At 35.6% G+C, this 18696-nt stretch overlaps 1 protein-coding gene across 1 annotated transcript; it reads left to right on the top strand.

The window, feature by feature from the left end:
- The first annotated feature begins 925 nt into the window (after positions 1 to 925).
- Positions 926 to 5487, top strand: LOC112034890 (uncharacterized membrane protein At3g27390). Its single transcript, XM_024067710.2, has 9 exons — positions 926 to 1403; positions 1534 to 1642; positions 1789 to 1984; positions 2120 to 2253; positions 2588 to 2876; positions 2967 to 3073; positions 3199 to 3373; positions 4232 to 4680; positions 5235 to 5487. Exons 1-9 carry the CDS (start codon positions 1313 to 1315, stop codon positions 5377 to 5379), a joined length of 1695 nt encoding a protein of 564 aa, XP_023923478.1. The 5' UTR covers positions 926 to 1312; the 3' UTR covers positions 5380 to 5487.
- Positions 5488 to 18696: the final 13209 nt, after the last annotated feature.

The following is an 18696-nucleotide window of genomic DNA, read 5'->3' as shown; positions in this document are numbered from 1 at the left end:
CCATGCCTTTGTCAAGGCCATATTTTATTAAGGTCCTCACTCCTCACGACCGTTTAGGTCAAATTTTCAATTAAAAAAAAAATTCTATCTTTTTATTAATTTTTACTACTTTCTGTTGAGCATTCTTTTGCTATAATGCAATCTCTAGAAAGTGAGCTACAACCAGACATTTTTCATGTTGTTTAATTTGGCCTATTTGATTTAATGAATCTGAAAAAAAGAAAAAGAGAAAAGATCCATTATGTTCTCCTTAATTTTTTTTCTAAGAACACGCCTTAACATTCACCATTATAAAGGTTTAAAAAAAAAAAATTGAATTTATTAACCGATACTTTGAGAGCATTTGCTAATGAATTATTTAGGAAAGTTTTTTTTTTTTTTAAAAAAGGTTTTTTTTTATGATTTTTTATATTTTTTATAAGTGGTATTAAAATTATATTTTTAGAAAGTTTTAACTTATGAGATCAGCTCTTGTTGATGATTTTTTATTATCAAACCAAGACATTAATCCATTTTTAGTATAAACGAGAATTAAATTTCAAATTTATTTTACTAATTGAGCTAATTAGAAGCCATAAAAATGATTTATTAACCTAGGCTACTAGTTAATGGGACTCCAAAAAATTATCAAATCACTAAAAAGAAGGGAGAGAGAGTAACATGACAAGGTAATAGTTGCACATGAATAACACTATTATGCAGGCTAAACACCTTTAACAAGAGCCGTTGGATTTAAATACGGGGTTTTGGCTCTCGAATCGTTTTACTTTGATATGCTCGAGGTAGAGCTTAGAAAACGGAACGACGGCGCACGGAACAAACGACAAAAAATTCACATGTTCACCCAAAGCTTTTTTTTTTTTTTCATTTTGAAACTTATTATATTATATATATATATATATATTTTAAATTTTAATTTGTAGGACGAGAGAGGAGTATTCTGGTTCTTGTTCTTGTTCCTAAGTCCTAACATCCTGGTGGGAAATAAAAATATTCTGGTTTTTGGGTTTCGTGTGGACTCTGTCTCGTTCAGTTGTTCTCTTTTTTTGTCACCTTTCGATATTGCAGTATACGTCTCTTCTTAAACAACTTCAATCGCTTTTTCTTCTCTCTGTCTCCTTGGCTCTCTCTGTCTCATATATATCAACAAATAATATTTATACCTTTTTTTGTTTGTTTTTTACTTAGTTGTTTTATCCATATATATATAATCGTTTTTTAGAATCCATAAATCTATCAGATACTCTAATTTCGGTGAATATATATATCTCTTTCATGGTGCTATTATTGTTGCTTTATGTGATCTTTTGGTATGGATTTGCCACACTCTTTTAAAGAATGGTTGAGGATCCTCTATGTGGTGTTTGCTTTCTGCTCTGCTCTCTGTCTGGGTGCTCTTAAAGGTTCCCCTTCCTCTCTTTCCTTCTACCTTTTAAGTTCTATGTAGTTTTTTTTTTTTTTTTTTTTTTTTTTTCATGTGATTTTGATCATGGGTTGTTGATTCTTACATTGGTTTTGCAATAAATGTTGTAGGTTTACTTGTGGGTCCTATTGCTGCACTGATACTGGTAATAGGGAATGTTGGGGTAATTCTTAGTCTGTTTCCTTCACACGCTGCCTGGACAGTTTACAGCCTAATAAAGTAACTACCTTTCATAACTTTTTGTCAAAATTTCTTCAATTAACTGTCTATTTCTGCTTTGAATTTTGATTGTAAATTTTGGTGATTATGATGATATGGGTTTGTGAATTTTTAACCTGATATGGTAACTGGTGTGGTGATTACAGGACTAATAGATTTGATGCACCACTTAAAGTTGCTATCTTGGCTGGTTTACCAGCCTTGTTTGGTTTATGGTTGGGTCTAAGCATTGCTGGGAGTGTTCTTGTGGGGGTGGGGTATGGATTCTTCACTCCATGGGTTTCTGCTTTTGAGGCCTTCAGAGAGGACAATGAGTCCAAGAAATTCATACACTGTATTGTGGTAAGTTTTTGGACTTTGCCTTTTTTGTTTGAGTTTTCTCTCTGATTCAGCACCCACTGTTGGCTTTTGGGTTTTGTTTCTTTTTTCTTTTTGTTTGACCAAGTTCATACCTACTTTATTTCTATGAATACATAGGACGGAACATGGGGCACCATTAAAGGAAGTTGTACAGTGGTTAGAGATTTTGCAGACATATGTTACCATTCATACCCACTTTACCTGGAGGAGTTGCGGGAATCCCCTGCTTCAAATGAGCTTCGAGCTCTTAGGTAATGGTGATGTAATTCATCATATTAACTATAATCTTATTACCTTTGCAATTAAGAAAGAAAACCATGTACGTTTATTTTGTTGCTTAGTGTGGGAGTATCTTTTTATTAAATCTTGAAATTAGTAGGTTCATTAGCTAGGGCTGAAAAAAAATTGGAGGCCCTGCCTGGCTAAGGGTGGAGCTTAATATGATTCCTGGACTTAGTTGATGAGCTAAGCTCTACCTTATTTGGAACACAAATTAAAATTTAACAAATATTGGGTGGTTGAGCTGACCATCCTCGGTAAAAGCAGCAGTTCTTTCAGAACTAACTCTCTGGATATATCTTGCAGGTTAATTCATGTACCTGCATGCATCATTGCTGGGTTAATGGGGCTAATGGTGGACATTCCTCTTTACACTGCAATTGCTGTTGTGAAGAGTCCATATATGTTGTTCAAGGGCTGGTTTCGACTGATACATGATCTAATTAGCCGAGAAGGCCCATTTCTTGAAACAGCTTGCATCCCCATTGCTGGTTTGACAATCCTTTTGTGGCCAATTTTTGTAGTGGCGAGTATCTTAATAGCGATTTTTTCGAGCATTTTCATTGGATTGTATGCTTCAGTTATAGTATATCAGGTTTGTGGATACTTTAATATATTCCTCTGTAATTTAACCTAGGCCTTTTGCTGCAACTAAACTAACCCTTTAACCTTCTTGTGAATGAAGGAAAGATCTTTCCGGAGAGGTTTAGCTTATGTGATTGCAATGGTCGCTGAATTTGACGAGTACACGAATGATTGGCTCTATCTTCGAGAGGGGACTGTCCTTCCAAAGTAATCATTTTTCCCTATCATTCTCCCATGTTTTGTATTGATCCTATTAAGCTAAACTTTTAGAACTTCAATTTTCTTTTCTCTTTTCAATTTTTAACAGTAAGAATCACATTGCTTGCAGCCAGGCCCCTGTATCGAAAGAAAAGTATTGCTCAATCATCCGAGTTTTCTTTTAGAGGGAATCATGTGGCTGTAGGCAAAATCAATTCTGTTTCCACAGAAGCACCTGCAATGCTTATGCCAAGCTTAGCTCATTCAAGATCAGTTATAGAGACCATACAAGAAGTAAAAGTGGTACAGGTATGCTTCAATATTGTGTGGCAGGCGTGGGCTTTTTTCTGATTTTATTCTATATTATGAGTCAATTATTCAATAGTTTAGATCCATTGGATATATCTAGATGTAAATATTACACATGTTTGACTTTAGCTTTCGAACAAATATAATTGAGTTTTAATTTTGTTCTTTATATATGTTCGATTTATTTCTGCCAGTATATATACACACAATAATATATTCTTACTAATCTCACAACCTTTGAGATAACAATATACATCATTTTCCTGCCTCCCTCTAATAATATTTTTGGGATATGTATGAATTGTTAATTTTGCAGGCCAGATTACATGGTGCAGGTTCTATTTGTGTACAATAGTTATAAGATTATATTAATGAGTCATCCATTGAAATGTCCAATTGTAAAATCTTCACAAAGACTGTTAATTATTAAAATAAAGAAGAAAGTTGTAATAATATATACTCTACCTCATCTTGATAAAGCTTGACCTTTAGAGAATATGAATTTGACTACTATGAAATCTGGTCATAGGAAAGGAACTCTACACTCTAACTTGTAGTATTTTGCTATTTTAGAGATAGGGAACTTAAAAATAATTTTTTACCCAAGAATATTGTTTGAACATTAGTGATGTTATTTATTCTTAGAAGAATTATACCCTCTTTGACCAGTAGTGCCAATTTTAACAGGCTCAAAATCATCAAAGTGCATATAGTTGGTAAATAAATAAGTGTCCTCAAAATTAAAATTGGCAGAGACATCTTTCTGAATTATAAAAAAGTTCTTTAAACTTGCCCTCTTGCTTGTACTATTTGATGACAAATGAAATAATTTATTGTATTTTTTTCTCAATGCAACAGATTTGGGAAAGTATGGTGAGGTATTGTGAAATGAGGGGCAGAGAACTTTTGGATGCTGATGTAATAACGACAGCTGACCTCTATGAATGGTTGCAGGCAAAGAATAGCGATGAAGCAACCATTATTAGTGTTGGCTTGCCTTGTTATTCTTTCTTGCAGGCTCTTCTCAACTCCATCAAAGCCAATTCAGGTGGTTTGTTGCTGCTTGATGGTGTTGAAGTAACCTACTTCAATAGACCAAAGGAAAAATTGTTGGATTGGTTCTTTAATCCTGTAATGGTCCTAAAGGAACAGATCAGGGTCATAAGATTGGGAGAAGATGAAGTGAGGTTCTTGGAAAAAGCAGTTCTGTTCGGAAGCAACACACAACGCACGGAAGCGTGGCAAAATGGAAGTTTAGCACCTCAAGATGCCCTCAGAGCTGCTCAAATCCAGGGTATTAGTAGAAGGTATGAACTATTTCTTTCATTTCAACTCCAAGTAATTAGAGAAGCAAAACTTTCCATATATTTATATTTTTTGTCTATAAGTTCACATTTCTTAGCAACTGATTCTTTGTTTGATTGTAATGAAATTATAGAAAAAAACAATGAAAATTTGAAATCTCTGTAATTTCACAGAAATCAAATGGAGAGAATTTCTGATTTCACATTACTGTCTTTTTTGGGCCTTAAGAGTTAGGGTTCTGGCTAATTTAAGAATCAAGGAAACTTTGATTATCCTTTTGGCTATAAACCAGTATGATTGCTTATGCTGCATTGACTGGAAACTTTTCTGTCAAATGTTGCCGTGCCAATGAAGAAAATAGAATTATCACTTCATATGATGTAGAATTTGAAACAGCTGTTTAACATGAAACCCAGAAGTGGAAATGGACTCATTGACAAGCAACTGAATTTATCTTTAGTTATGTTAAGAGAAATTTTTTAATCCTATTTCTTCTTCTTTTATAATGTTCAAAAGATATATCCTTTATGTATTCTAATAGTGTATGTGTTTGCAGGATGATTGGAATGATAAGAAGTGTATCAAAGTTCCCCACTTACAGAAGAAGATTCCGTCAAGTTGTGAAGGACTTGATCACTTATTCCCTAGAGAAGGAGCATTGCAGCAGATCAACTTCATTAAGATCAGTTGTCTCCGTTTAAGATGATGAACTTCAACTTAGTGTCTTTTGCTCTTTTGTAAAAAATTAAAAATGCTTTTAGTTTGTGAATTCTTTAGTTTATAAATTGCTGTAAAAATATATTGATCAAGGTTGAAATCGAATCAATTCATACCGCACAACCATTATGAACATGACCTGAAAAAAAGAAAAAAAAAAAAACCGTAACACGCCTTTAATGGGTAATAGATAAGAGCATAAAGCATAGCCGTAAATCTGTTTACATAGGTATTGAATGTGATAAACTGCTTAGAGCCTAGTAATTCAATTGGTTAGTCCATTTTTAAGAATATCTAGGGTTCAAATTTACTCTCATAGTAACTATTGAATTATTTATAAAAAAGAAAAAGAAAAAGAAAAAGAAAAAAAGAATGTGATAAACTAAGCTGGTCTTTTGCAATTCCAAAGAATATGTATGGAGGAAGGAATTTATTCCATCTTTACTAATTTTACTTATAATAATTTAAAGTGGGGAAAGAATCATTAAAAAATAAAGACTTTAAGGGTGGTTAATTCTTTACACTTCACTGCATAAATTCGTATACAAGTTGCTGGAGCTGATCGCCATGTCTTTTTCTTTTCTTTTTTTTGGAGAAAACGATGGAAATGATTTTGAAACATCAATTTTGACAAAAAGGGAAGCACTATAGCTATAATGATAGGACTGGGATGGCTTTACCTAGGGTTAACCCCTACCTCGTAACATTTATTTGTAGGCAACTAAAAAGTGCTACTCCAATAATCATTCGCTCTGGTTACTTACTCCACTAGTAACAAACATTTATTTGCAGGCAACTAAAAAATCTGTTCCAATAATCATTCGTTCCGGATACTTACTCCACTAGTAACAAACGCCATCGAATTTAGCACCTCTTTTTTTTTTTTTTGGTGTCAATTTTAGTATAATATATATATATATATATTTTATTTTACATAATTGTTTTTCAAAACACACTACATTAAATTAATTATTTTACACTATATTTCCATTAAAATACTATTTTTTTATTAATTTATTATTATTCTCTCAAATCATATCTCTTTCTTCCTCTACCAACCGCCTTTATCAACCAAACCACCAAGCTTGAAGCCAAACAAGTAAAAAAAAAAAAATAAATAAAAAAAAACTAGTAAAATGTCTCAAAGCAACACCAAAACAAAACCCACACATTTTATCATCAATCCCAACAAACCCACAAAGTTCTCAAATATCAAATACCTAAATCAAATCACATTTATTCAATTCGTGCCTTTGTTCAATTTCGTTAAAAAAAATTACCATTAAGGTTGCAATTAACTAATAAAAAAATTAAAAAAAAATTCTCACGTCAAAAACCTATAAAATATTTTTATTAATTTTATAGTTTTTTTTTTTCATGTGAAAATAATTTTTTTAAGGGAAAAATTTTACCAAAATTGGGCAAAATGTCTAAATTAAATAAATTTGAAACTTAACAAAAGTAAAATTAGATGACTGAATGAATTTTAGTCAAATTTAGATAGTATAGTTTGCATTTTAGCCACAACACACACACACAAATGAATGGTTATTATGAATTACTATAGCAACATTGAATAGTTAGACAACTTTAGCTTAACTGTGATGTGAAAGATTTTTGAGATAAAATGTGTAAAACTAGCTACTTAACTGCAAGTGCTCTAATGCTATATATATAAACAATTTTTGTAACTCTTTTTTTTTTTTTTTTTTTTTTTTTACAACAGTTAAATTCACAAGTTTTTATTAAATCAATCACTTACACCACTTTATGATTTACTATTATTAACTTACTACTATGATAGTTGTGAAATATTTTGTTTTCATTTTGTGACTCATATAATTGGTTTCAAAAGCAATATTCTGTCTTGTCTTAGTTTAATAGTTATCAAGAGCCTTGTAACTCAGTTTGTTGGCACTTTCTAGTGTTTACAACAAAAATATCAATTATTTAAATCCTTCCTTGTTGTAGCTATTAAATTATAAATAAATAAATAAAAGGTTTATAATCATGTTTTTATTTATATATTTGGGCTTTGGGAGCTGATATCAATTAGAGCCTATCTTGGCTTTTGTAAATATTGTTTCTCTTTTTAGGTCTTTTCTTTGACGGTTCTTCCTCGAGGGTTTCTAACCCTAGCAATGAGAAGTTCTTTCCATGTTTATAGTTTTTTTTTTTTTTTTAATAATTTTTTTTTAATATTATTATTATTATCATTAAGAAAGACTAACAAGAAAGCAACAGCTCAGGACAAAGCCTATTTACCACCATCCCCTGACAATCAGCCATAACAAGAGGCAGCAAGTCCATAGGCAAACAAGAATAGGAAATGAAATCTAAAGATTGACAACTACCTAAGTTAGCTAATTGATCAGCACACCTATTAGCTTCGTGATAGATATGCTTGATGCTTAGGTGGGGAATCTATGCAGCAGTCATCTATAGTCATCAAAAAGCGAGGAAACTATAGTATTAGCATATGAAGGATTTTTGAGAGCATCAACTAGAGCTTTGGCATCAAGCTCAACCATAACATCATTCAAGTTTAGCTGATTACATAGGAGGAGACCATCATACAGGGCCCACATTTCAGCTAAGAAGTTGTTAGCTTTACTGATTTTTGTAGTGAAGCCCCTTGATCCAATTGCCCCGATCATCTCTGACGGTACTGATGAACTCATTTACCTAAGACGACGACCATGATATCGACGAAGATATCCCTGGACGAGCATATTAATACCCACGTCATTGACGAAGGCAGGAAGACCATTCAATGCAGCACAATTACACCCAGAACGGTTACAAAGCCAACTGTATGAACCGTTGGAGCATATTAAAGCCACATTACATAGCACCAAACGTTACCAAGAGGAGCATTAAGACCTCCATAACTACCCCAACGGCTAGAAGCTATGAAAAGCATATATAAAGCCCACACATTGCCAAGTACAAGGTACGCACACACATAGACACTAAGAGATCTCTTTCATTCTGTTCAATTACATTGTTTATTCCCAAGAGAGCTTCTTATACTGACTTTGGCATCGGAGGCATTGTGGCAGACACCACACCGGTGACCACCTCTGAGAGTACATTCATACAGGCTGAGGATTGCTTCCATCTGACTAACTTGACTGACGAGCTTACGCTTCATCAGTATAACTCTACTGACGAACTTATTCTACTGACGAACTTACGCTTCATCAGTTTGGACGAACTTACTCTACTAACGAACTTACTTGACTGACGAACTTACGCTTCATCAATCTCTAATCAGTCCTCCTCCTCCAGCAGTCCTTGAAGCAACATCTGCAGACCCATCAGTATTGAGCTTGACCCAACCCATGTTTGGCTTTTCCCATTTGATTTGTCTGATTACCATTCGGTTGCTGCACCTTGGTTGAGTAACACAGAGCACAAATTCCATTGCTTGCCTAATTATCAAATTGGTAAGGTTTGGGTTGACTCCTCTGTTATTGAAGACAACATGATTCCTTTGCTTCCATAATGACCATATAGCAAACGAAAAAAGGGAATGCCAGGGAACACCTTTGATAAAGTGAGAAGACTTTGAACTAGCATTAGAAGTTAGCCAAAGTTTAAAGTCTTGAGAGAAAAAATTAGCATTGAAGTTATGAGACCCCAACTGTTGCCACACTGGTTTCACTAGGCAACAGTCACGAAGGGCATGGGAAATAGATTCAGGTTGCTCTAAGCACAAGGGGCACGAAATGTGTAAAGAAATACCTCTTTTGGCTAAGCACTCCTTGACACCAATGCTGTTGTGCATGCACCTCCAAATGAACATTTGGATTCTAGGCAAGGTCTGGAGCTTCCAAATCCCTGCACCCGAGAAGGAATCAGCTTCCATTTGATTTGTGACTAAGTGGTAAGCACACTTCATATCAAAACATCCTTTGTAGAAAACTTCCAAGCCAATTTATCACTACTTCTAGCAACTACTAGCAATGGGACCGCTTGAATGTTAGCTTTAATTTCTGAGGGAATTTCAAATGGTATGGTAGCCTAGTTCCAACCATATGGTGCATGAAGATGCTTCAAAGTGAGGCTGGCCGATCCTTGGGGAAGGGGGTCTTGAATGCTAGATTTGATAGGGCCACTATTTAACCAACAATCCGACCAAAAATTAAGATTACTCTCATACCCTGGCACCCATTTAATCCCTTTATTGAAGATAGCTTCGCCTTTTTTCAAACCTTTGAAGAACTTGGAAGTTTTGACTCATTTCTAGAATTTATCCGCTGCCTTGAGCCGTACTTGAATTTGAGAACTTTGGCCCATTGAGATTCCTTCTCGGTGTGAAATCTCCAATTGAGTTTAGCTAGGAGAGCCGTGTTTCTCCCTCTTGCAAATTGTAGCCCCAAACCACCTAATTCTTTGGGCTTGGTTACCATCTCCTAGTTGACCCAGTGCATTTTCCTTTTGTGCTCAAAGGACCCCCAAAGGAAATTCCTATTGACTCTATTTATGCCATTGAGAATTTTGTTGGGTAAAAAATTACTCTACATAACATAGCTAGGAATGGTTGAAGTCAAAGCTTTAATAAGAATCATTTTACCTGCCATAGAAAGCAGATTAGCCTCCAACTAGCAAGTTTCTTTTTAACCCTATCCAAAATGGACCCAAAATCATGCCTCTACTCCCTGGGTGTTTTATAGGAAAACCCAAATACTTGCTGAAATTGGTGGTTGCACTGAAACCCAAAATGCTAGTTAAAGAATCTCTTTGATCAAGGTCGACATTAGGAGAAAAGAAAACACGGGATTTTATTTCACTAACTTTCTGCCCAAATTTATTACAAAATTCTTGGAGGACAGAACTGATGGTAGCACAGTTTTCTGGAGTTGCACTGGCAAAAAAGACCAAATCGTCTGCAAAGAAGAGGTGCAAAAAAGACGGACCACTTCGAGATGCTTTAATAGGGGTACATAACTTGGCAGTACATTTTTACTCAATTAAATGGCCCAAAAACTCCATGCAAAGGATGAAAAGGTAGGGGGAGAGAGGATCACCTTGCCTAATACCTCTCAAGGGCAAGAAAGGGTCAAGATTGCCACCATTTAAGAGAAGGGAAGTGGATACTAAGGTAACGCAGCTCATGATAAGCTTAATGAGTTTCTTTGAGAAATTAAAGAGAGTGAGCATCTCCCTAATAAAGCTCCACTCAATCCTATCATATGCTTTTTCTAAATCGATCTTGATGGCCATGATCCTTCTATTTCCTTTGGCTCTCCCAATGGTGTGAATTAATTCTTGGACAATGATTGCATTATCAACACCTCTCCTACCTGGGATGGAAGCGATTTGGCAAGGAGAGATAAGCTTGTCCAAGTTTGGTCTGATCTTGGCAACTAATATCTTAGTGATGATCTTGTAGACTAAGTTGTATAAGTTGATTGGTCTGTAGTTCCCAATAGTTTCCGGACCTTGAATCTTAGGAATGAGAACAGTATGAGTGTTGTTAAGAAACTCGAGAACTTTCCTTTCAATGAAGAATTTTTCAACCTCCTTCCTCATTGAATCCCTAACTATGAGCCAAAACCTTTGGAAGAAACCAGCATGCAACCCATCCGGTCCTGGGGCCTTGTAAGGTTTCATGGACCAGAGAGTCTCCTTAATTTCTTCAGTGGAAACCATGACATCAAGCAATTGCTTTTCCTCCTCTGAAAGCTAAACATGCCACTGATCCAAATAAGGGGGGTTCCAAGAGACCATCTCTTGGGCAATGGTGTACAAAGTATGAAATCCTGCGCTAAAATGCTCCATTACCTCCCTTTCCTCAGTGAGCCACGACTCCCTTTCATCTTTGACTGCCCCAATGTGATTTCTCTTCCTCCGGGCAAGGGTAGAAACATGGTAGAAAGAGGTGTTCTTATTCCCTTGGATCATCCAGTTTAGCCTAGACTTTAACAACCAGAGATCACACTCTTAGTCTAGAATAGTCTCCAACTCATTAAGGAGCTGATTCTCAAGACAAATGAGAGAGGAGCTAGGATTGTTGGACAGCGCCCCTATTCCTGTTCCAAGCTTTGGAAACAATGGTGGGAAAGGAGATGTCAAAAAGCCAAAATTCTTGAAACTTGAATGGCCTGATGAGCTTGATTGTACTGACTGGCTGAGCTTCCATGAGAACAGGGCAATGATCAGAGTGACACCTAGGGAGGTGGGTTACTCTGGCATTAGGATAAATGACGCACCAATCCGAGTTCATGAAAAATCTGTCAATCCTTTCAAGAATCAAATTGCTGATGTCTCTCTTGTTAGTCCAAGTATATCTAGGACCAGAAAATTCCATATCCACCATACTGCATCTATCAAGGCAATCCTTAAAAACTAGAGATCGATTGATGTTTACACCTCTACCTCTAAATTTATCCTCATCAATTAACGGCTCATTAAAATCTCCAGCTATAACCCACGACAACTTATGTAATTCTGCAACTTTAGTTAAATTCTCCCACAATATACATCTCTCCTCACTCCTAGGGCTAGATAGATAGCAGAAAACAATCAAGTAAGTCTAGAGGCTTGTACCTTAACTTCAATGTGAATTTCCTGCTCTATCTTCACAAGCAATTCCACCCCCACTAAGTTTGAATTCCAAAGAAGCCACAGACCACAAGAGTATCCGATGGTATTTGTGTGGATGGCACCATCGAAAGACAACCTGTCAATAATTGCCTTAGCTCTATCACCTCCCAATTTCGTCTCCATAACCATAAGGATAGCCGGATTATGCTCCTGGGCTAAATTACGGATATGTCCCTGAAAATTAGGCTTCAGGGCACCTCTACTATTCCAAAAAATAAAATTCGCGATGGACTGGAGGTATAAAGCCGTGTAACATACTTTAGAGGAAAGGAGCAGCTCCATTTCCCTTATCGGACACCATATGATCTTCGGCAAGACTCCTATCTTTGCTATCCAAACTCTGGGTTGACAGCTGAACTCCCTCATCGAACACCATATGATTATCGGTAAGACTCTTCTCTCCGATGAGCTAGGCATGCAAACTCTGATCACTCTCACTTTCAGCAAGTACTCTGGTCTCAACATTAGCTTTCGCTGAGAATTCAAAGGTGGCACAGGTGGTTTGGTTGGGCTCAGACCGAGATAAAGGAGGATAGGTGAGGGGAGGGGTGGTGATCTTCCTGTCTAAACGTTCCACACTTGAAGAGGCAGTGCTCTTGGGTAAAATATCAGAAGCTAAGTTCCTAGCCAAATGCTTTTTGTTTTTCACTGAGGAGAGATAGGTTGTACACGAGGAGATGGGTTTGGGTTGTTATCTTGCTTCAAACTAACCATTGCCTCCTTAAAGCTGCCCACAGGTAATTTGGCCATACTTGGGCTTGAAGTGGGCCTTTCCTTAATAGTAAACACTCTTGGAGTTTTTGAAGCCCACGATTTCACCTCATTCTTGAACCTGGTCCCAATCTTAGGATTGGCAAGTCTACGTGGTAAATTTTTGCTAGATGAAGGACCACCAACAGGCATGCTCATTCCTTCCGCAAAAACTGGAGACAGTTGATTAGTGGAATTCCATGCTGAGTTGCCAGCACTCCTTGTACCAAGCCCAGTACTGTAATCTGTCCTTTTCCCTTTCTGTCCATATGTTTTCCTACTTACCATCATCCACGGACCATAATGCCCCTCCACGTCTGTTGCCTCATATGCATTGTGCGTGACAACGCCGTGCAAGTTTTGAAGATCAGCGCTTCCGTCATCAACGTCATTGATTTGGCTCTCTAGAGCTTCCTTTGTCGGAGATATTTGTTCCTTATCCTTTTCCTTGCAAATAGTGTATGGGCAAGCTTCAACCTTATGCCCAATTCTGCCACATGAAAAATACAATTTTTGGATCCCCTCATAAGTCACCACCTGCTCAAAACGACCAATAAGAATGCTGTTGAAAAGCAGCCTGTTAATATCAATCCGGATACATAATCTGGCGTATCTACCACGTGCCTCCATGGCTGTATGTGAATCAATTTGTAACACCTTGCCAATGGATTCACTGATTTCTTTAAGCACCTTTGTTTCATATAGCTCGATGGGGAGCTCATTAAGTTTGATCCAAACAGCAATTAAAGAAACATTTACTATTGATGGCTTGAAGAATGGCTCCCACGGTCTCAAGGATAGGAAGTGGTCCTCGATGAACCACATGCCCTTTTGATCACCCTCTCTAAGTCTTCCTTGGAGTAGAATCTGACTAAGAAGAAGCCATAACTAAGGTCGATGCAATCCATCCTCCCTTTAGGTCTCCAAAGTTGAGCCAACGTGCTCTACATATAGCTGAGATCCACAATTTTCCCAACTAGCTTCACTATGATAGCCTTAGACTAGGGACCTCAAATGCGCTTCTTAGTTTTTTTAGATAGCTTGATTTACACCTGCCCATCACGGATGGATTTGGAGGCCTCACCACTCTCATCGTCGGAGTCCAAGTCCTCTTCCATTTGGTCGGTTAAGTCAAAAACTTGTGCGAAGGCACCTGATATTTCCCCCACAAGCTTGTCTAATGAAGGTTTGGTATTGGAACCCGTGGCTTGGTTTCCCAACGAGGACGAGGATGCTTGAGATCCACCGTTGAACTCCGCATGGTTGATATCTTTTACCTTCTTATTGCTCTAGACCAGCTCAGCTTCTTCCTCTCTAGAGAGTGTTCGTGGCTGCATGGAGAGCCTTTTTTTTTTTTTGTTCAGAGTGTGCACCTTAGACGCATTTCCACAAAACAACTAACCGACAATATGTTTATAGTTCACACGTGTAGGTTTGTAGTCTTGCAATTGTTGGTAATTTATTTGTATATTATTTATTTAAAAACAATACAATTTTTTAATAATTTTTATGTTAAATATATGACTAAAAATTAGCTTATTTTGAAAAAAAAAATCTAAAAGTTAAATTATTTGTAAAAAAAGTTGAGACAAAAAGCAAGTTAAATATGACTAAAAATTAGCTTATTTTGAGTAGAAAAAAAAATCTAAAAGTTAAATTATTTGTAAAAAAGTTGAGACAAAAAACAAATTAACAAAAAAACAAAAAGTTTTTTTAGCCTTTTCCCAGACACTCGTATGTCAGAGCCGTTCTCTTGGTTGTCGGTTGGCACCTCAGCAAGTCAGCACTCAGCATCACGCTTAATTTGGATTTCCTCTGTCACTGCTCATTGCCATGTGCAATAATTGAGAGAAGACATCTTGTCTTATGCTATGCTTACATAATTAAGCAATAAGCCTTTGTTCGGCCCAATATTTAGCATTTAGGCATGGCACCTCTTGCTTATCTCAGCCATCTCTATTCAAATGAATGTATTAATCCAGAGTCATTAGTCTTTCTTACGTGGAATATTCTAAAAGAAAAGGGTTTGTGGATATATGATACTATTAAAAAAATAATAATAATAAATTAGATACACAGGGTAAAAAGGATGAAGATTTTGAATAAAAAATAGAAGAGTGTGAGATTAATAATAGAAAAATTATTATTTGAATAGCTGATATAGTGAACCTTCAATAAGCATGCAACTTATATGAAACTTCAAAAGAAAATTTGGGATATATATATATACATATATTGAAGATGAAATTCTCAAACTGATTTTACAGAAAGACAGAAAATTGAGCTATATTTTTTACCAGTTTGAAACAAATTAAAAGGAAGGACAATCGTTCTCTGATTTTTATGTTGAAGTGTCTTGGGATTAATTAGTTTAGCCCTCATGGAACCGAAATGTACAGTCGCTGTTGAGTTGTATTATCAGTATAGAGAGGAAACATGCATGTCTTGTTCAATTTTTAAGTCATTGCAAGATGATTTTGAGTTAGTGAGAGCTTTCCATTCTTTGTCGTACTACTTATCCTTTTGTTGATGATGTTTCATTTGAGTTGATGGCAGAAGAAACATGAAGGGGCATTATTATTCACAAGAAAATGGAAGATGAGTTTGTATTTATTGCCAGTGTCACACAACATTCTAAATACTGTGTTCAATCTTCGAATCCTTATGCCAATAACCAAGGAAGTCTCCTGCGATAATAATCAAGGAAACTATAGGACATTACTGTTGTTAAATGCAGGTAATGTCACAAGGTTGGACATATGAAGGTTACATGACCTATGTTAAAAAGAAGATATAATTACTGCATAAAATAATGCTAAGAACATAAAAAATTACACAGTTTTTACCACAATTTGTCCATGTGGTGAGTTGTGAGTAGTTGAGAAAAATTGTGATTATAACTCTACCACTCACAAGAGTCACTTGTCACATTGGCAAATTGTGCAAAAATTGTGTGATTTGTTATGGTCTTAACTTTTAACATTATTCATACAAATGTGCGATTATACCAACTAATGCACCGAATCCATTAGAACTCTGCAGCAGGCCAGCAGCTACACCCAAGTACCCAACCACTACACTATACTATAAAACCTCTGTTACTACTTTCCAAAACTCACCATCCCACGTTGCCCATTTGTGACTGGTTAGAACCACGACCCCAAAGCAGATACGAATATGGTTAAGGAAAAAACCCCACCACCACTATGGTTTCTACTTTCTAGTCCTAAGCTGGAGACTAGAAACATGTCATCTCTTAAATTTCCATGCATCATGTGTTCTTATATATGTGTATTGCCTGGAAGTCAAGGCAGCTGTAGTCATGGATCATGGTCTTCCTTAGACTCGGGTACCCATTAGTGAATCTACCACCCCACCACCCATAAGCAACATAATCATTTTTTTTTTTGTTAATGTGTTAACGTACAAATCTTACCATTTGGAGCAACACGCCATTCCTTATGTTACAAGTTGGAAGGAATATAATGTCCTAACTTGTGGGTAAACCTATAGCCTATTTTCAACCTACATGTACAAGCCAATTTAGAACCCACTTAGGTCGGTCCAATCCTAAGCATGCATGGAATCATTGCATGTGTTTGGTCTTTATTTGCCTTTATTTGAACCTTGTTTGTAATGAATGAGCCCAAGCTCAACATTTGGGTTCATCATGCTTATACAATCTGTTGTTTGAGCATTGTTTGCTATGGATAAGCCCAAGCCCAACATTTGAGCCCATCATGATTACAAGATTCGTTACTATGTGGTAGATTAAGGCTTTAGGATAATCATCAAAGACCAACAAGGGCTTCAGGCAAAGCTGAAGCCTAAGCAATATCAATCAAAGACAAGGAATTACAGTCAAGATTCAAGCCCACCAAGTTGAAAATCTCAAGCTTAGAAGATTCAGGCCCAAGCATTCCCAATGATCCAAGAGGAAGCAAACAAGCCCACAATCGACCTCAAGAAATTTCTCAACACTCTTGTCTCAGTTGATGGAAGACATTAATGTCATATGTCAAAACAGCTGCAAGTTTAAGGGTCTGAAGAAGCATCAGGCCCACATCCAAGTGGAAGGCCCAAAAGACCCAAGCGGGTAAAGAACAAAGCACGGAGGATTGGACCAAGAAACAATTCTCCAAAATTGGGTTCAGGGTTTATGTATATTTGAGTTTTATTTTTTATTTGTTGATTAGAGTGTCTTATTTTTTATTTTTCTAATGATTTGATAGTTTGGGAGAAGATTTCAATCTTAGATGTTTTCAATAGAGACACCAAAATGTGTCAGTTGAGTTACAATTACAAGGGTCTTGGCAATTAGGATGTTTAGTTTAATGTTGGGTTCAGCTTTATGTTTATTGAGTCTTACTTTTTTTTTTTTTTTTTGAAACAAACACACACACACAAAAAAGAGCCAAGGGTTCTAACACAAAAGCACACAACTCCACTCAAGTCTTAAATTTTATTGATTGATATGCCTTGTCAAATGACAAGTTACAAGTGATGGTGGTATTTCTCCAAACTATAATCACCAATAAATCAAACAAGACATTTTTTGGATTGCTCTAAGTTCTAACAGAGCAGAGATGAGGGCTCTTGATGTGTTGATCTATAGCTATAGCTTGGGGTCAAGGTATTAGGCTTGTTTCATCTTAAACCTCTTTTTCCTATTCTAGCTGCAAAGTTGTGGGTCTCTTGGGTGGGTGCTTTATGTTATAAATTAATGAACTAAATTTGGCCAATGGTCCAGGCTCTAGTTTTCCATGATAACATTATTTTTTCAAGAGTTTGACTTACCTCCAGTATTTTTTTAACTGGAGGTGTCCTTATATTTTAAATACATAATAGCAAGTGATAATGAGTTTTAATCTTTATATTTTAGTTAGTTAGTGGGTGATGTGATAATTTCTTTTTAAAATAAAAGGAGATTCTAATTAAAAAAGTACCGAAGGTAAGCCATTTTTATTTTTATTTTATTTTTTTTCATTTCAGTAGTGTAGGATTAGTTTCCAAACGGGAAAAAACACCTTTTTTTTGTTCCTATAATTTAGATTATTTTCATTTAAGTCCACATAATTTTAGAACTTTCAATTTGGACCTCGATTTTTGGAATCTAAACGGGAAAAACTTATATACAATGAAAAATTATTAAGTATTTTGAAAGTACGACGAGCTTATACTCATTCCTCTCACCTTTTTTTTTTTTTTTTTTTTTTTGAGGGAAACATTCCTCTCACTTAAATGGTATATTCTGCTATGAATTTAATTAGTAATGTCCAGTATTATGTAAGAAGAGGTTGTACACCAAGAGATACTAAATAACTACTTATGTACGATACTTTAAGTATTATACTTTAGATTCTTCAATTAAATACAAACATTTTGATCATATTGAATTTAATTATTCTTAAAAAAGATAAAAATATTTGTATTATAGTTTTGATCAATGCAAGTGTGTGTTTAAATTTAGTCAAAGAACCTAAAATATAACTATATAAGACTTCAAAAGAAATTGTGTCTAAAACATTTAAAAGGTAGCTTTGGTTTCTACAGTCTAGTCTAGAAAATATTGTTGTCACAAAAGATTCAGATCTTACTTATTCGTTTCAAATCTATTTCCTATAAAAATAATATCCTTTCTGAACAGTGTAAATCCCAGACTATGAGTGAGGCCAAATTAAGATATGGTTTAGATTCCCCTTTTGACGTAGGTATCTATCATATGCTAACTATTAATCAGTGAAAAATGTGGTTCATTTACTTTTAGGTATGATTGGATCTATTCTCAAAAAAAGTTTCATAGGATCTATTCTCAAAAAAAAAAAAAAAGGTTTCATAGGATCTGTTAGCTTTCTCGTAGACTCGTAGTCAACTATTTGTAAAAAAATCTTTTAAATGTGTGCTCCATATACATATATATATATATATATATATTATAA

This window comes from Quercus suber, unplaced genomic scaffold (assembly GCF_002906115.3).
Source record: "Quercus suber isolate HL8 unplaced genomic scaffold, Cork oak 2.0 scaffold_534, whole genome shotgun sequence".
NCBI lineage: Eukaryota > Viridiplantae > Streptophyta > Magnoliopsida > Fagales > Fagaceae > Quercus > Quercus suber.
This window is presented reverse-complemented; position numbering and strand designations above follow the sequence as displayed.

Excerpts from the sequence above, each read along its gene's own strand:
- LOC112034890 (XM_024067710.2), top strand. The coding sequence starts at position 1,313 with ATGGATTTGCCACACTCTTTTAAAGAATGGTTGAGGATCCTCTATGTG. Across the intron at positions 1,404-1,533 it reads CTGTCTGGGTGCTCTTAAAG|GTTTACTTGTGGGTCCTATT; the intron begins GTTCCCCTTCCT and ends TAAATGTTGTAG. Across the intron at positions 2,254-2,587 it reads AATGAGCTTCGAGCTCTTAG|GTTAATTCATGTACCTGCAT; the intron begins GTAATGGTGATG and ends TATATCTTGCAG.